The sequence below is a fragment of the Simochromis diagramma genome, unplaced genomic scaffold (genome assembly GCF_900408965.1).
Source record: "Simochromis diagramma unplaced genomic scaffold, fSimDia1.1 OVJJ01000402.1, whole genome shotgun sequence".
Lineage (NCBI taxonomy): Eukaryota > Metazoa > Chordata > Actinopteri > Cichliformes > Cichlidae > Simochromis > Simochromis diagramma.
In genome coordinates, this window is record NW_024386972.1 from 3,365,769 (window position 1) to 3,382,241 (window position 16,473).

General features: G+C 37.9%; 1 protein-coding gene across 22 annotated transcripts in view; it reads right to left on the reverse strand.

Moving 5' to 3' along the window:
* Positions 1-7,591: 7,591 nt before the first annotated feature.
* Positions 7,592-16,473, reverse strand: part of LOC120738165 (calcium-activated potassium channel subunit alpha-1) — a 97,815-nt gene continuing 88,933 nt past the window's right edge. For 13 of the 22 annotated variants that reach the window (XM_040039283.1, XM_040039301.1, XM_040039300.1 and 10 more), the window contains 5 exons: positions 15,846-16,040; positions 14,311-14,429; positions 13,992-14,213; positions 12,395-12,396; positions 7,624-9,185 (listed from right to left, as the gene is read on the reverse strand). In XM_040039283.1, the coding sequence (XP_039895217.1) occupies positions 9,064-9,185; positions 12,395-12,396; positions 13,992-14,213; positions 14,311-14,429; positions 15,846-16,040 (660 nt within the window). In that variant the 3' untranslated portion in view covers positions 7,624-9,063. Of the gene's footprint in view, positions 9,186-12,394; positions 12,397-13,991; positions 14,214-14,310; positions 14,430-15,845; positions 16,041-16,473 lie in introns of all 22 variants that reach the window. The other 9 variants (XM_040039303.1, XM_040039306.1, XM_040039297.1 and 6 more) reach the window with 2 other exon arrangements.

Sequence of the window (16,473 nt, forward strand, 5' to 3'; positions counted from 1 at the left end):
AATGTTGCTGGAGAGATGCCAGATAAAAAAAATAATAAAGCATTTTATATTTCTTCTAATTGCAAAGATCATGGCTCAGCAGCGTGATACTCTGTTCAGCCAGTAATCCCTTTAAAGAGTACTCAGTCTGTCTGGCTAGACACTGTCCTGAGGCAGAAACATATTTTGAAGGTCAGACGCAGAAAAACGTTCATATCACGCTTTTTGTGTAATATTAAAAAGAGCAGCTTTAGATCGCTGCGATGCATTTCTTTGTGTATAGATGAGGAAAAAAAGAGTGCATTACTTTTCCTTCATCTCAAAGCAAAGCAGGGTAAAATCAATAGTTTAGCAGAGAGGTTGGATATTCATTGGATGAATTTCCTACTTTTTTCCCCCCAGTTTATTCAGTCAGTTGTTCAGAGGATAAAATCAGCCATCATTTTTTGGCCATGGAGCAGTCAGACACAGCCCTCCAGTGTCTTCAGCTGACTCTTGTGGCCCTGTCAAGTCCTCCTTCAATCTGGGAGTCTGAGCAGTCGTGTGGAGGTTGACATGATTGCCTTTAAGCAGCCCCTCTTAGCCAGTGACACACAGCTGCAGCCAGGCACCTCTTCTGACAGTAAGAGCACCATGATGGATTGCCTTGCCAAAACTGCTGATCAAAGGAGGTCAAAGTTCAGATGTGTGTCTGGCTGCAGAAGGCATGTGAAATTACAAGAGATGGCTTTTCCTATCAAAATATCCAAGCATGAGCATGGATTTTTATTTAACTAATAGCTGCCTGATGGAGCTGGAGAGGAATTATGTCATAAATTATTTGGAGTTTAACAAATATAAAAAAACAAAGACAAAAAGCTCATGTGTCGAGAGCCGTAGTATCATGTATCATGTATTGAATACAAGCTTCAAACTTGACATTATGTCAATATTACAGCAACTGCTCCTGGAATTTCATACACATATTACTGCACATGAAATGCCATCTTTTGGATGCTGAAGCACTGTGCTGAAAAGAGCAGACATTTAAAAGTTTCTGACATGTGTCGCACTAGTATTGAGACACCGCCACTGATGTAGGTGGAGCTGACAGCATCCCAGCCATTGAAGATGGCTCTGGGACATACCAAGTTTGGTATGTGTCAGCTCTCATTGTTGTCAGGATACATTCAATGTGAAGTCGGAATATGTAAACAGCATCATTAAAGAGGGAATTATACGAAACAGTTTGACTGAGGTGACAGGAAGATGTGTTTGATGTTTCCCCTTGTTCTTCTTTAAACACCTAGAGATTAGATGGGGGAAATTATTTAAATACTATTAATTATAAACTATTTCAACAATAAAATATATTGTTGCTAATACATGGTGCTAATTGTGAGTGTGTTAACCATTTACTTATTTGACTGATGGAGCTAAGACAACCTTATGCAGGCATGAATGGCAGTACAATCACAGCCTCTTGCTTGGAAGCCACTGGATGACAATGGAGGCACTTACTTTAAAGTCCTCATCTAAATGAATGGGGACAGAGCCAAACCCCCTTTTAACTGTATATGTTAGGTTACCAGTGTTGTGTTTTTTAAGTCTAAATTGTTTGATTGATTTTTACCCCAGATAACCTTTGATATTTTGATTAATTAATTAAATTCAGTCAATTTCAATCCAAGTCAGCACAGAGAATCTTTGTTTGAAGTGGTGGCAATTTTGCCAGATGTTAATATATTTTATTAACAAAAAAATTAATAACTAAAAATTACATTTTTTTTCTTTATGGCAGTAAAATTCAATTTATATCCACTAAAGTTGAAATATACATGATGTAATATGACACTATCACTCTAACTGGTAGCCACGTAGCAGCGGGCTAAAATTATGAGTGTTTTTGCTTTGCTAGGTTGTGACAGCATTAGCAATTAGCAATAGCTGCAAAAGTTGAGCTAAAAGTCCTTTGCAAACACCTACCAATGCACTGATATGACTCATCCAATATCTAATATTGCTATTGTTATAGTTAATATAAAATATAACGATCTGCTTTTTCTTGTATAATTATGTATTACAAAGATTTAGCATTGCCATTTTACCTATTCCTTACACTACACAGGGTTACAGGAATGCTATTGTGCTGAGCAAAATTACATTTTAACAATTGCAATAGTAGTCGTAGTAATGGTGTTGTCACACAAACACTGGAAACCGCATCACATATCCACAATAATAAAGACAAAACAGAAAATAACTTAAAATGACCAAATTGACCAAAATTTCCAATTGATCTTAAACATTTATAGTTCAAATCAAGTCCCTAAAGAAAACAGTACTGTAGCTTGCTCTTAACATTTTTCCCAAAAAGGCATTAGCTGTATTTACAAAAATGTATTTTAATGTAATTTACAGTGTGTCTCTTCTGAACCGCTGGCTAGCATAACTTAACCATGAATTTACCAAAATTTGTAGCACACACCTTCTGAAATCTAATATCTGAGTTGTACGGCTGGTACAGTAGCTCTTTCTGAAACTTTATGATGATGCTTAAATACAAATATGTGTATATTCCAGTCTATTTGAGCACTAGGTAGAAATGACCTAACAAGGGCAATATTGCAATTTGGGGCATGCATTCTTTAAGATACTTGATTCAGGAGGAAATGAAGTGGAATGAAGTATCCCTATCTAAAGATCCTGGACATAGTGAGAGACTATTGTAGCTGAGGTGACTAAGGAGTCTTATTTCTAGGCCAGATTCACATTAGTGGCATTTATCATTGAGAGGAAAGATGGTATAATTAGCTTGTCAGTCTACTTTAGGCTGAGCTAGCGCTCTCTGTGAAGAAGAATGGACCACGGGCCCAAGGAGCTGACAGCAAGTCGATAATGTGGCAATTAATGTTATAAATAATTCTAAAGCCAATTATATTAAAATGGACCTCATACTCTAAAACAGCACTTTATTTCCTATCATTTCATGAAGTGTTCTGTATCAAATAGCAGGAGCAGAGTTCTTCTTTATTTCGACATATGGCCAACATATGGCAAAGCCATAATGTGAAGCATAAAAATCAGAAGGGCCATGCAAGAGATTTATTTGTTGATTCGTTTGCCTTTGACTTATCAGTGTCGTCCTCATTGCTGAAGCATCGCCCACGGTAAAAGGCAAATACAAAGTGTAAAACCAGTTTTAATCAGAATGATACTGCCTTCATGTTGCTGGCAGTATAAAATGGGCTCAGCTTATAAAGAATGTGAGTAATTTAATGGCTGTAGTGGTTAAATATATCAAATGCTCCTTCTGGCCTTGGGAGGGTCAAGCCCAGTATGATATATAGAGAAGACTGTGATGGCTGAAGGTCGTGCTTCTTCTGCATAATGCATGAATCCTGTAACTCTCTCTGACTCCAATCTTCTGAACCTGAACCTTGAGATGAAAATTTTACTAAGTAAATCAGCAAGCTTGCTGGCATTTCTATTAACCTCCAGTGTGGAACTGACAGAAACATGAATCACAGTAAATAATATCACACAAATTGTAAATCATGTTTACAACTTGAGCTGAGTAGTGATGTTATGGGATTTGCCATCTGTTTGCTGTTTGTTATTGCTAATTTCTTTGCATGGAAGTAAAAGAGAAGGTGATTTAAATGGGCAAAAGTATAATTTAGCACAGTAAATATGGGAGACTTTGATTGCTAATATGGAAACAAATTACATTTGCAACAAGCTCCTATTTTGCAAATCAAGAAACATGCATGGAGTATGTAGAGATGCTGCCTACATCCCTGATGAAGGTCGGCATTGTGATTTAATAAATGCTTACAGCGTACAGGAGATCCATTCAGGTGCTTTACAAAGTGTTTTCCTCTAATGCACGTTTCACTCTGGTACGTGGGGATTTTGTGCAATATCTCAAACCAAAGAACAAAAATTGATTAATGCGTAATTTATTGACAAAATATCCAGATGGTCTTTTTCTTTATCTTTCATTAAAGCTATAATATTTATGTAGGATTTATTTTGCTTTTATTCAATGATATTTCCCACTTCAAACTTAAAAAATAGGCAAGAGCTTTGATTTATGCATGCATGGAGTGAAACAAAAGAAAGGAAATGTTGACCTTTAGAGGAAACATAAAGGGTCAGTGTTACAGCTGTGCCTTGCAGGCAAATAGCCTCCCAGTGCCGTTGATCTATCCTCGCAACAGGGATGAAATTCTTATCTTTTTGTTTTCTGTTTTTGCTGGAGAAATGTGGAAAGGCATGTTGTTTTATCTTTGTGTACAGGCCACATCAAAGCAGCTATATTAAAAAAACGAGGAACAGATGAAGAAATGCCACCTGTAATGTTAACAGCGAAGTTTTTTTTCTTTTTAATTTAAAGCCAATTCAGTGCAGAGAATCTTTACTTTGTTTCTGACTCTGCGCCTAAGTCTGCAAGCTCCCCTGCCCCCTTTCATTTCTGTATCAAAGGGTAAACTAATGCAAAATGTATATGTCCCTTGGCACAAAGGATGGTGGTGAGGCTCAGTACAGGAAGATCTGTGTGCTAAAAGCTTGAAACATCTGTGTAAACACATGGCTTTTTTCCAACCATGTAGACAATGTTCTCATAGCCTTAAGATAGATGTCCAAGGCAATATACCTTGCCCCGGGGCCATGCTGGAATGGCTTTGAACATCTGAAAAACCTTGAGCTTCAAGCAATATCCACTTTCAATGTTCCAGCTTGACAGCAAAGCATAGAAGAATTCAGACTGTGGCGTTTATTTGACTTTTTGTTGTTCCAAGCTTTGGTTCGATTGCGCCTTTGTATAGTGGAAATACATTGTAAAGGTATAGTCCTACAAATTTGAAAAGTGTTGCGGAACCATGATTGGTTTTCGCTAGATTATTTTTAAATTCAGAGGAGTGGAAGGTTTTGAAAGTCAGGAGCAAAGAGAACAAAAAAAGAGAGAACCTTCTGCCTTTGTTGTTCTTTAATTCTGTTAATAGCCCAAGGTAAAGATTTATCTGCTCTTGTCAATTTACCTCAGTCTCAATATAAAGCACCAAGGTCACTTTTTCCTTGCCTGGCCCACAGGATTAAATTGTCATGTCCCTCTAATAGGCAGCACAGGGAATCATTAGTCCAGCTCAGCTGCCTGACTGATAGGCATTTCAGTCCAATCATGGGAGTGTGCCGCCACAGGCCAGCCAGTATTGACACTGTGTCAGGACTGAGAGGGGACGCCTTAATCAGGCAGGACACTCTCAACATTGATTTGACAAGCTGCCGTAATGACCCCCTTGTTTTGGTAAAGGATCACTGTTTATCCGAGCTGGCATTGATGCACTTGGAGTGCTGCATTGTCATGGAAACTATTATCACCCGTACAGCTGGACAAGAGTTGTCCTCAGAGGCTACAGTGGATTTCTGTGTTGCCGAGTGTGTGTTTGTGAATAGGCTTATGCACTCACAGCATAGCAAAGTTTCAGTCAAGGTATTTCTTTAATGCGAATAGATTTACATCATATCTCTGCATCTCTGTGATCATTTGCTTTTTTGGTAGTTCATTTATTTTAGTGGGATTTTTTTTTTTTTTTTTTACAGTAATGGTTTACACCTTCCAATAACAAGCCCAAGATCCCTGGTTCGATTCCACGTGGAGACACAAATCCCTTTGGAGTTGCACAGGAAGGGCATCCAGTGTAAAAATCTGCCAAAAGTAGCTTTACTGTCCCACAATCTCAAGATTTTTTTTTGTTAGGGCACCCCCTCTCTTAAACAGCCTCCCCCAGGAGGTCAGATTGGTGAGCTTCCTATCATCGTCCTTTAAATCTGTCTTAAAGACATGTTTTTGTAAGCGGGCTTTCTCAGTGCCTCCAGCTGGAGCTACTTTTACATCGTCTCCTTTTGTGAGATTATTTAAGTTATTTTTATTCCTTTAGTGTCTCGTTCTACTAGCTTCCCCTCAAAATTCAGTAAAACTTTTAAATTTTTCTATTCTTTAATGTTTATCAGTGTCTTGTTTTGTCTTTTAAAACCCTTTGTAATTTTATTTAAAAGATCCTATGAATAAAAGTTTATTCTTATTCTTCTGGTTAATATAATCATTGTTGTTTTTGTTGTTGTTATGTATTTATGTTGGATATTTCTAATTACTGTTATACTATTTAAGACAACTGACCATTTTTTTAGTTGACATTTACACACAGTCACCAAAATTTCAGCTATACTGGTACTGAGAATGTATTATTATTTTGGTTTTTTTCCAAAATATTTGCCCTTTTAAAATAAAAAAAAGAAAAATATTTTAATAGTGCATATAAAAATGTAATATTTTACAGTACAATTTTGTTACTTTCCTCTCTCTGTTACAAACTTGACTATGTAACAACTATTCACTTTTTGTGACACAAACCAGCAATGTCATGTGATTTAGGAGAGGCACAAAACTCAAAACATTTAGTGTTTTAACCCAAAAATTTAGCATTTATATATTTTTATAACATTTTTTAATGTTCTGTGCAATAATAGCTGATAATGTAACCCTTTAAAAAAAAGTGTCAGCTCATTTATAATTTGACACAGTAAATCACTGCTTTGTAAATAATACACATATATAGTAGTCATAGACTGTTTTTAGTTTGATAGTTAGGCGTGTTTGTTTACTAAGAAGAGGTGACACTGCTGTTGGCAGGAGGATAAGGGAAATCAGCGGCCTCTCTGCGAGGTGTTAGACTGTAAATATTATTGGCATGCTGACAGTCTCCCACAGAGCCATGGTGTGTAAAAATCGTTAACAAGCACGATGATGGGCTCTCTCCATCCCTCAGGTGAGAATGTGGAGTGTGTTTTTACATCAGCCATTATCCAAGAGGGTACAACGAGGTGTTCTGTGTCACGTGATCCAGAATTGTGCAGCGTTATCAAAGAGAGTGTAATTTATTTTTCTCCTTTTTGGGGTGCGCGCGTGTGTGTGTAAAACATCATTAACATCCTCTTAAAATCTGAGAAAATAAAGAGACAAGACATATTATAGAACACAATACATCTGCTTTTAATTTGTGAAAATACAAAATGAAATCATGTACAATTTATATACAAGGCTATTTGTACAAGACAATAAACAGTTTTTATTATTGTGTATGATGACATAGTCAGAAATATCAACTTAGCACTGGCATTGACGATGTGCTAAAAAAAAAAAAAAGCACAAAATAATACAGACTAGACTGCAATGTTGAATGTCTCTCAACCCCACAGGTACTGTCAAACGGGAACACACTAGAAAAAAATACTTCACATTAAGCTTTACACATTTACATACAACTGAATTGCTTTCAGGCGCTGCTCTTGATGATGGATTGATTTAGAAGAAAAAAAGTTTTAAGACTTCTCAGACTGTTTGCGACAGTCGTAGCTATCTCCAGTGAATTTTTAAGAACGCTAAACTAGAAGCCTCTTTTCGCAGCAGTGGGTCTTCCTAGAGTCCTCCATTGGCTTCAGCACTGCCTGGCACATTACTGGCACTGAGGGATGGACAGCTTGGGTTTCCTCTGTGCCAGTAAAAATGTCACAACCTCTCTCATTTTACATCCAACATGAATCCTAGGCTGGACTGTTATGTGTCATATATGGATCGAGAAATTCATGGAGCAATATGTGCTTTTCTTTGCTCTTTTTTTTTTTTTTTTTACCTTTCCTTCCCCCTCATTGATCCTAAAGTAAAGTGACAACAGTGCCAGTATAGCTGTGATTCATTATTAAAATAAGACATGATTAATAACACCACACACATTATTCTGTGCTTCCAAACAGAAACAAATGATTGGTGCTTTATTAGAAGTAAGTGGATATGAAAGATATGTAATCAGTCATTGAGGAGGTAAACAAAACAGAAAGTATTCCAAAAAAAACCAAATAGCCAAAAATTCAGTTGTTTTTTTTTTATGATAGAGCTGTTCTTCATGCATCAACAAAAATCATGTCTGTTTATGGCATTAAGATTGGTCATGGAGAACATACAAGTTGCTTAATGGCCTCCAAGACAATCCTGTGTCAGGCAGTGCTTACAGCCAAAGGAGGACTTAAATGATGCCCACTTTATGCGATATGTGGCTTTTACATTCATCTTACCTACAAGTATATCATATATGGTCATAGCATTTGGCTTAGCTGTTTATAGTGACTTAAGTAAAATGAACAAACTTTTGGATTTTTGGTTGTTTTATAATTTAACCAAAAAAAAAACCAAAACAACAAAAAACAGCTCTATCATATTTGGCTATTAAAAAACAAAAAGAAATTTTGCAGATGCAGATACTTGTTAACACTTCCGGGGTTTTGGACAACTTGAAATAGCAACGTGAAAACATTTATAACACCTGAAAAAAGGCAAAAAAATAAGACAAACATAAATGGATTCAGATAAGGCTGGACCCAAATGCCATTTACATATGGACACTGGCCGTCGTAACTGTCACAAATGTTGTGAATTAGCTCCAAATGGCAAAGGAATCACTGAGAGTCAGTCACTAACAATGCCATTGTGGTGGGGTTGCAGCTGGGTGTAAAATACACATTTTAAACATACTGTACAGACTAACTCTGCAACATTGGTTAACGTAAATGCAGAAGTAGTAGTAGTTGTTCATACACAGCTAAGAAGGCAACTTTTACAATTGCAAAACTTGATCCATTAATCCTAATAAACACCCCTTTTAGCAGTATTAGAAGTAGTTATTCTGTTTTTTTTAACATTGCTTTTCTTGTTGACGTGACCATCATTCCCCAAAATAAACCAAAAAAGTCATGGAGTCTGGCCACTGCTAAAGGTTAGCTGTGCAAACTAATAGCTGAGTGACTGTGATATTTGACAACGATTGTCTTTAATGAAGATTACGTAAAACAAACTTGCTGCAGAGGTGAATGACGAAAGCAGTACATGTTCGCCTTATACGATGAAAAAAATGATGATTTGCGTTTGCAGATGAGGCGATATCTCAGATTCCGGACGGACGCCTACACGATGAGTCTTCTAGGAGTCCAATAACCAGCACGCGTCCAGAACTCAGCGCTTGTGCTCTGCTTCTCTGATGGGTGGAATCAAGCTGCTTGCGGATGTACAGTATATCGACTGATGTGATTGACGGCGAGAGTATTCACAGGCTTGAGCTTTATGGTCCTCTGGTGGGTATTCTGTTGCTCATCTGTAAACCATGTCTTTTCTGAGAAAGAGTCAAAATCATAAAAAGACAAGAAGGGAGGACATCAGACAGTTAATGCTACATGGAGGTCAAATATTTTGCATTAATATGATGCATTTTTACATGCACTAATAACATTTTAAAACATGTTTTTTCTAAATTGTTGATTTACGAAGGTATTTTAAGCTCCACGGTGAGTTTTTAGTGGTGGGAAAACATCACTCATTATGTTTTTACCTCCCTCTCTAATATTTCAATCACGCTAGTGTAAAAATAGGACAGCAACCTCCTTGTGATTAGGAGAAATTAGCATTTGCCCAGTGATTGGATTTAATTTTTTTGCTGTCAGGGGTCTATTACAAGTAGTCATGGTCGCCAACTGGTTGCCCAGCGATTGAGCTTGCAACACCCTCCACCTCTGGATTGAGGGTGTTGCACGCAATGGCACTGCACAGATCGCCTGGTGGGAGGCAAACTGTCTTCAAATAACTGTAATCACTCTCACACAGATTGGCGAATGTTTGCAAGTAACTGCCGCCCTATTTATTAATCTAGAAAGCAAGGTTGCCTAGTGCCTGTGCAATTTTGCACTTTAATCTCCATCCCGTAGCAGCTATTTGTGGAATTTCTGCTTTAGGTTAAAATGTAAGAGGTTTCTGTGCATGTAGACAAGAGTAGCAAAAGATTTGTGATTTTCACTAATTTATCCCACATAATTACCATTCAACTGCAAACTGAGAGCAGACTCTTGGTGCAGTTTGAGAGGGCAAGTGACGGCGAGTGGTCGGAGGCAATAGATCTCAGGTTCATCGTGCACATTTGCAATAATTTTGATTGTGTTGCTGTCTCTACTTTTGTCTCCTAGTGCGATTGTAGCATAATGCCATTCATCTTATGGCCATTTTTTAAAAATATACTGCCATGAAGCATGCAGCTTTGTTGAGTCTAAAGACATGCAAGTTCCAGTGAAGCAAAATCTCTTTACCAAATTACAAGTTAATGCAGGACTTCCACCTTCATATTTATTATATGTATACGTATATTTTCAAACTTTTGGCTTGATGCAACTTTTTTTGGTTAAGAAGGAAATAGATAACCTGACATTCTCCAATGTGATTCATCCGCTTGGCAAAGTCCATGGTCATGACCTAAGGCTGTTATACTGTGGTGCATTAATACATGTGCCAGCAGACACATGTTGCCAGTAACAAAACATTAAACAACAGTAAAATGTAGCATCAAACCATTCAGTTGCAGTCACACATTCTACAGTCAAACCCGCTGTGAACTGTGCTGCTTAGGTCACGACCATGCTCTCCTGAAGCAGTCATTTGGAAATGCTAAACTACTTGGCTTTCATTCAGAGGGCAACATGTCAGCAGGGACATGACCGTGTTCAGTGCAAGTATGTAATATCATGCATATTCATTCACTTCCATACCTTGGCCAACTCTACTTATCCTTGTTGCACTTTGAAAAGAGAAAGTAGTACACTACGTGTAAGCTAAGTGGGAAAATACTAATGCGACCATTAATAACAGAAAAGGCAGAGCAGGAAGATCGGAGGCATAAAACCAGCAGATGATCTCATTGCGTATGGATTTGGAGTAGGTTAAACAGTAGGTTGCCACTAATCACAAAAAAAGATAACGAAAAACAACATAGGTCATGTAAAAATATCTTTAAGTGCCATTATTATGCATCCAGCATAATAATGCATGTCAGACAGCCATAATCTTCCCATGCCTATTGTTAAAGCAGTTTTAAAAAATTATCTCCAAGTTTCAGATGGAAATACCAGCATGCAGCTGCACGTCAGATGTTTTTAAATCAAACGAATACACTGGTGTGTTAAATGGATCTCTGTAAAAAAGTGCAATGCATCGTATTAACTGAGCATGAGCAGTATTGTTAACCATAAAAAGCCTGTAGTGTTCATTCAGCAGCTGTGACACATAAGCATTCCCTTTGAATGAATGTGAAAATATTATGATATTGCTATTATTTGTAGAATGCATACCTCTGTCAATTCTGCAAAGTCCCTTCACTGTGTTAATAACAGTAAAATACTGAGATACCTGTAATCAATATATACTCAGAGACAGACAATAAAATTAAACCAAACAATCTTAGACCCCATCCATACCGGGAATATATTCAATAAATATAACCGGCCCCATGAACCGAACCCATGAACTTAAGGTTCATCAGGACTCTTGGGGACAGGCCTGATTAACAACATTTAGTAATTAATGCAAATACAAATACTGCACATGGCACAAACAAGCTTTTGTGATTCAAACAAGTCTGTACTTTATGGTCCAACATACATTGGTAAAGACATAAAATGAGTTATTCGGAAGCACAGAGGCATATTTATAGACAGTATAAAAGATGGATGTCGGTCCTGAGCCTGACAAGTGGAGCCGATACAGAAGCGCCCTAATGTTCTTTGCCCAGCAGGGAATTATTTCCCTGGTTCCAAATAAGACTTCCTGTTGTATAGACGTACATGGTAAAATAGCTCTAAGCTTCATTATTCTGTGAACTCAGTAAATATGCAACTGGTGACTTTAATCAATAGTTTCAGATAATATGGTTTATTTGGGAAATTATGGCTGTTATTCGACTCATAAAGGAGGATTTACAGGGAATGTTCATTATCTAAAGACTTGTGATGGCGAATGCGATGAAGTGTCTTCGGTTTCCAACCTCTCTGGTTTCAAAACTCCAAGAAATCAACAACCTTTTATATATCCATCTTACAGTCTTTAATTAAATGATTCACCTGATTCATTATGCCAACTTGCAGGCACTCTATAACAAACACCTGCCACACACCACAGTGTATTTATAATAGGGTATATTGCACTAAAAGTACAGGTTAAGTGTACTTAACAAAGGCATTATTTCATTATGGGACCTGGTAGGCTTGCACTACATTGGTACAGCCTATAGAGAACAACCATAGTGTATAAGATAAGTCCTGAAACTCTAAGTGTAGCTTAGAGGCTCTGTCTTCTTGTACAGTGTAATGCTTTACAGCTGTTATGTTTCTATATTGCAAATTGCAAGTTGAAAGCTTATGGATAGGAAATGGATTCTTTACCTTTTTAGAGTTATCGAGAGAAAGAAAAGCCAAATACATTTGAGGACACTGCTTTTGTTAAAAATGGGCTGGGGCCACCTGTGAAGAATTATCTACACAATCTAAACTTACTGCCTCTGACTTCTGTACATCTGGTAAAAAAAACAAACTTGTAGGTATACGTGGTACCATTATAAAAGATTGATGACTGATCAAAGTGGTATCATCCAGTCAGCTGCTTGTGTCTTGACTACACTATGGTTGAAGCTGTCAGCTTATCAATCACTTGAAAACAGTGTATGTGGTCGGGGACTTGGTAAGCCCAAACATGATGTTGAATTGGGAAAGTCTAGCCAAAGTAATAAAATCTGGAAGTACGAAATCCACTTTGAATAACTATCCCTGCTTCTAGCTAAGAGTTAGATAGGATGCCATGTACATTTCCACAGCAGAAACACCTCCCTATAGCGATTCACACCAACTATAGTGTCATCTGTGGAGACCACAGGTGTAGTAAGGCTTCAAACTGAAGTAAGACCTAAATTGTGAAATCAAGACAAAAGCAACAAGAAGATTATAAGGATTCCAGCTCCTTTGGTTGCAGGTCGAATACTCTGTAGAGAAAAAAATGCTAGCTATTGCTGCCGTATGCTGACAGTGTAGTACTTACTGCTTCATTGAACCTTGACTTTAAGCAGTTACGGGCCCAATTTGCAGCGGTGCATAGAAATTCTGATTCAGTTTACCAGTCTAATTACTGGTAATAAAAGTGGTAATCATAACACATGAAAATGTCTCTTCACAAAGTTTAACAATTGTAGAATAAAACTGAAATGTGACATTCACATTGTGCGGGTCAAACTTTATTAACAACCGTAACATTTTATGCTTGCAAATTGTCTTGACATAACTAATATTTCACGGTGGCAAGTAACATTTAACTAAAAGCGCAGCTTTCTAACGCAAATCAAAAGGCATTGAGAGGACACGATGTGCAAGAATTCATTGACATGACATGAACCTTTAAGACGTGTAATTTTAAAAGTGCAGTTTAGTACAATAAGTTTCAGCTTTAATTCGAAATTAAACAAAACTTGGAATGCTACAAGTGGAAAGAGACGGTGGCCATAATCACAGAGGTGCTGGATATTAGCAAAACAAAAAGGAAAGATGGAGGTTGTACAATGTTTGTCACTTACTACCCTGAGGGTAATTACTTTGTCATGTTCTATGATGTGTTTGCCAGTGTCACATATATAATAATATCCTTTTCTTCCACATTAGATGGAGGTTGAGAGGGGTCTGTGAGTATAGGTAAGGCTTTCGTAGTTAATTAAAAGTTGGTAAGCGGTTAACTGGACAGAATTAGTTGTAGAAACCCTGATCTATATTTGCACTTGACTCAAAGTGTACTAGTCAGGATGTTACTACTGTTCTTGTCTTTCAAATGCACAAGAATGTGGGAAAAAAAACAGCTAATGGATGGAATGAAACTCAGTCCAGGGGAGTTCCAGTTATTCTTTGACCTGCAATATTAGCCAATCCTGCTAAAGAGGAAACCCAATCTGTACTAAATTGCTTTGTTAAACACAAAAGTGGCACATACATACACCGTCAGACGGACATACACAGTTTGACACTCAGACGTGTGAAAGTCTGTCTGGACAAACAAGGCAAACGCTGTCGGCAGGCACCGGTCACGGACATAGACAGTCACGGAGCTTTAGAGGGGCACATACTTTTGTTTGTCTCGCGAGTCCCTGCTTTTGGCTCGGTTGGTGCGGTTGGTGGTGGGGATAGAGTGGACGGAGGAACTCTTTTTGCTTGAAGAATGGGATGAATGGGAAGAATGGGAGAGGCTGGTTCGAGACTGGCCAGCGTTGTGGTCAAACTGCATCAGGCAGAATATCAGGTCTGAGGGCACCAGCTCAAATGCATACGGTGGATTGGTTATGACATATCTAGAGGAAAAAGGGACCAGATGTGAGGCCAGTTATAAATAAAGTAATACATGAATCCATTATTATTTGGATTTCAGTCAAATGCAAGAACACATACCGTTTGGTACACTGGCTTTGTGTGTTTAGATGTGCGTCTCGTAGCCGATAGATGCCAAAACACAACATGTTATAAGTTTTTAGGGCTTTACAAAACAGGTCACCATAACAACCACCATCCTGTAAGAGAGCAACACAAAACTGATGAGTACACAATTTGTATTTTGTAAAACCAACACTAAAAATACATATTACCGTCATAGAAAAATAGAATCTGTGTTACACAACGTAGTCTTTTCTTTTCCCTTGCATGCTCTTTGTTTTGTTTACTGTTGTCTATGTAATTGAAGGACAAAATTGTCTCCTGACCACACTCAAATAAAATCTGCAAATAGATCTCTAGCATCAAAAGTGATAGCATTACGTCTTTATCTGATACAGCTGGATAATAAAGCAGAAAGTCATGGAAATTAAGCAGATAACTCGAAAAGAAACACAAGCATTCGACAACAACATTTTACAGCACACAGTTAACTCATTCCAGTTGAAGTGGAACTGCCACAATTAGAGGATTCGGTCACCAGGGTAAAGCAATGATGGATTTCATGGAATATTAGAGAATATTAAGAGAGCCATAGCACAAAATAAAAGAAGCCTCCTTGGCTCATTAGCTTTGTTCTGCCATTTATAGTACTGTACAGGAGTCTTGAGCCACCCCTCCTTTGTTTATATTTAGCCTCCTAGGAGTCAGACTAAATTTTAAGTTGTCTTCAGAAATAGCTTTCCAAGCTTTCTGAAGGCTTTTAGTTTTTCTTTGGACATCGGCTGCTTTCCGTCATTTTCAGTTCAGTTCTTGTACCTGACCACTGTCAGAGGATTTTTTTTTTTTTTTAAATCATATGAATCATTCAAGCATAAATAAAGGGACCTAACAGACGGGATGAGTTAGGAAAACAAAAAAAGAAGATTTTAAATTAAAATTTTAGTCACTTCATTACTAGCAACCTGTCACAAAACCCATCATTTGTTCACATGTCTTTAGTTGATTTGGGTTTATGAAAAATACCAGCAAACATAGTATTTTTGGACCAACAAATGTAAATTCCCAAAATATATTAGCTTGAAGCTTGGTATATCTCATGGTGTGTAGTGCGTCCTTAAAAAATTTGAGGAAACTGAACAAGTAGAGGACAAAAGAAAAAGTGGCAGGCTTTAAAATCTATCTACAGCAGATGACCAGTGTGTGAAAGCTGTGTCCATAAGAAATAGGAAACATCCAGCAAAGACCTGAAACACGACCTGAGAAATGCATCTGGCTCTTCAGTTGATCCATCTACGTAAGTGCTAACAATCAGTCAATATGCTATTAAAACTAACATCTTAAATAAATGCCAAAATACTTATTTGATGCTCATTCTATAGATAAATATAACTTTATTTTCTATTCATTATACAATTTCAGCTATGTCACAATCACTCACAGTTTTACATCCCCATCCCATCCCTATTACTCTGCATCCTTCAGTAACAGCAGCTCCCACAAAGCAAGCTGACAAAAATGTCCTTAGCCCCCAGGTGACAAGACCAATCACTTACCCCGAGGTCGGCAAAGGGCCCATCGTACAAGGCCAGCTGTGCCACGCGACACCTGTCCCTGTTTGCCAGGGTCTGTGGTGTGCTGTAGCCACCTCTTAATGCATTTTCCTCTGCCAGCAGCCCCTCCAGCTCCGGTGTCGCCCCGCCCGTTACCAGCGTCCGGATCAAGGTGAGGATATTATCATTGAAGTATGTCTGAAGGAATGAAGTTAGAGGGGGGTGAGTCCTTAAGCAAACACTCTCAAAGTCACAACTGAACCTTCTCAGCGTGCCAGGCAGATTGAATGGTGCTATCTAACCCTGCTCTGTCGCATCACATTGGCCTGAACATGGAGTGAAAAGACAGGAGAATCCAGTTACTGCAGGTCACACCTACTTCCATCAGAGCAGCGAGTCCATGTTCACACTTGTACAAGGATTTATTACTTAGCTTTATATAAGAAAGAAAAAAAGTCCGCTTTATAAACCACACACTAAACCTGAAAATATACTCCTCTCTGTAATTGTTATCTTTCTAATCCCTCCTCAGTTATTGCTTTGCTGATTTTAACAAGGGCAAATGTCTCCCCTTTTCTTTTCACTGCAGTCGCTTGTCTCCCCCTGCTTGTACAGCATGGTGACATCTCCC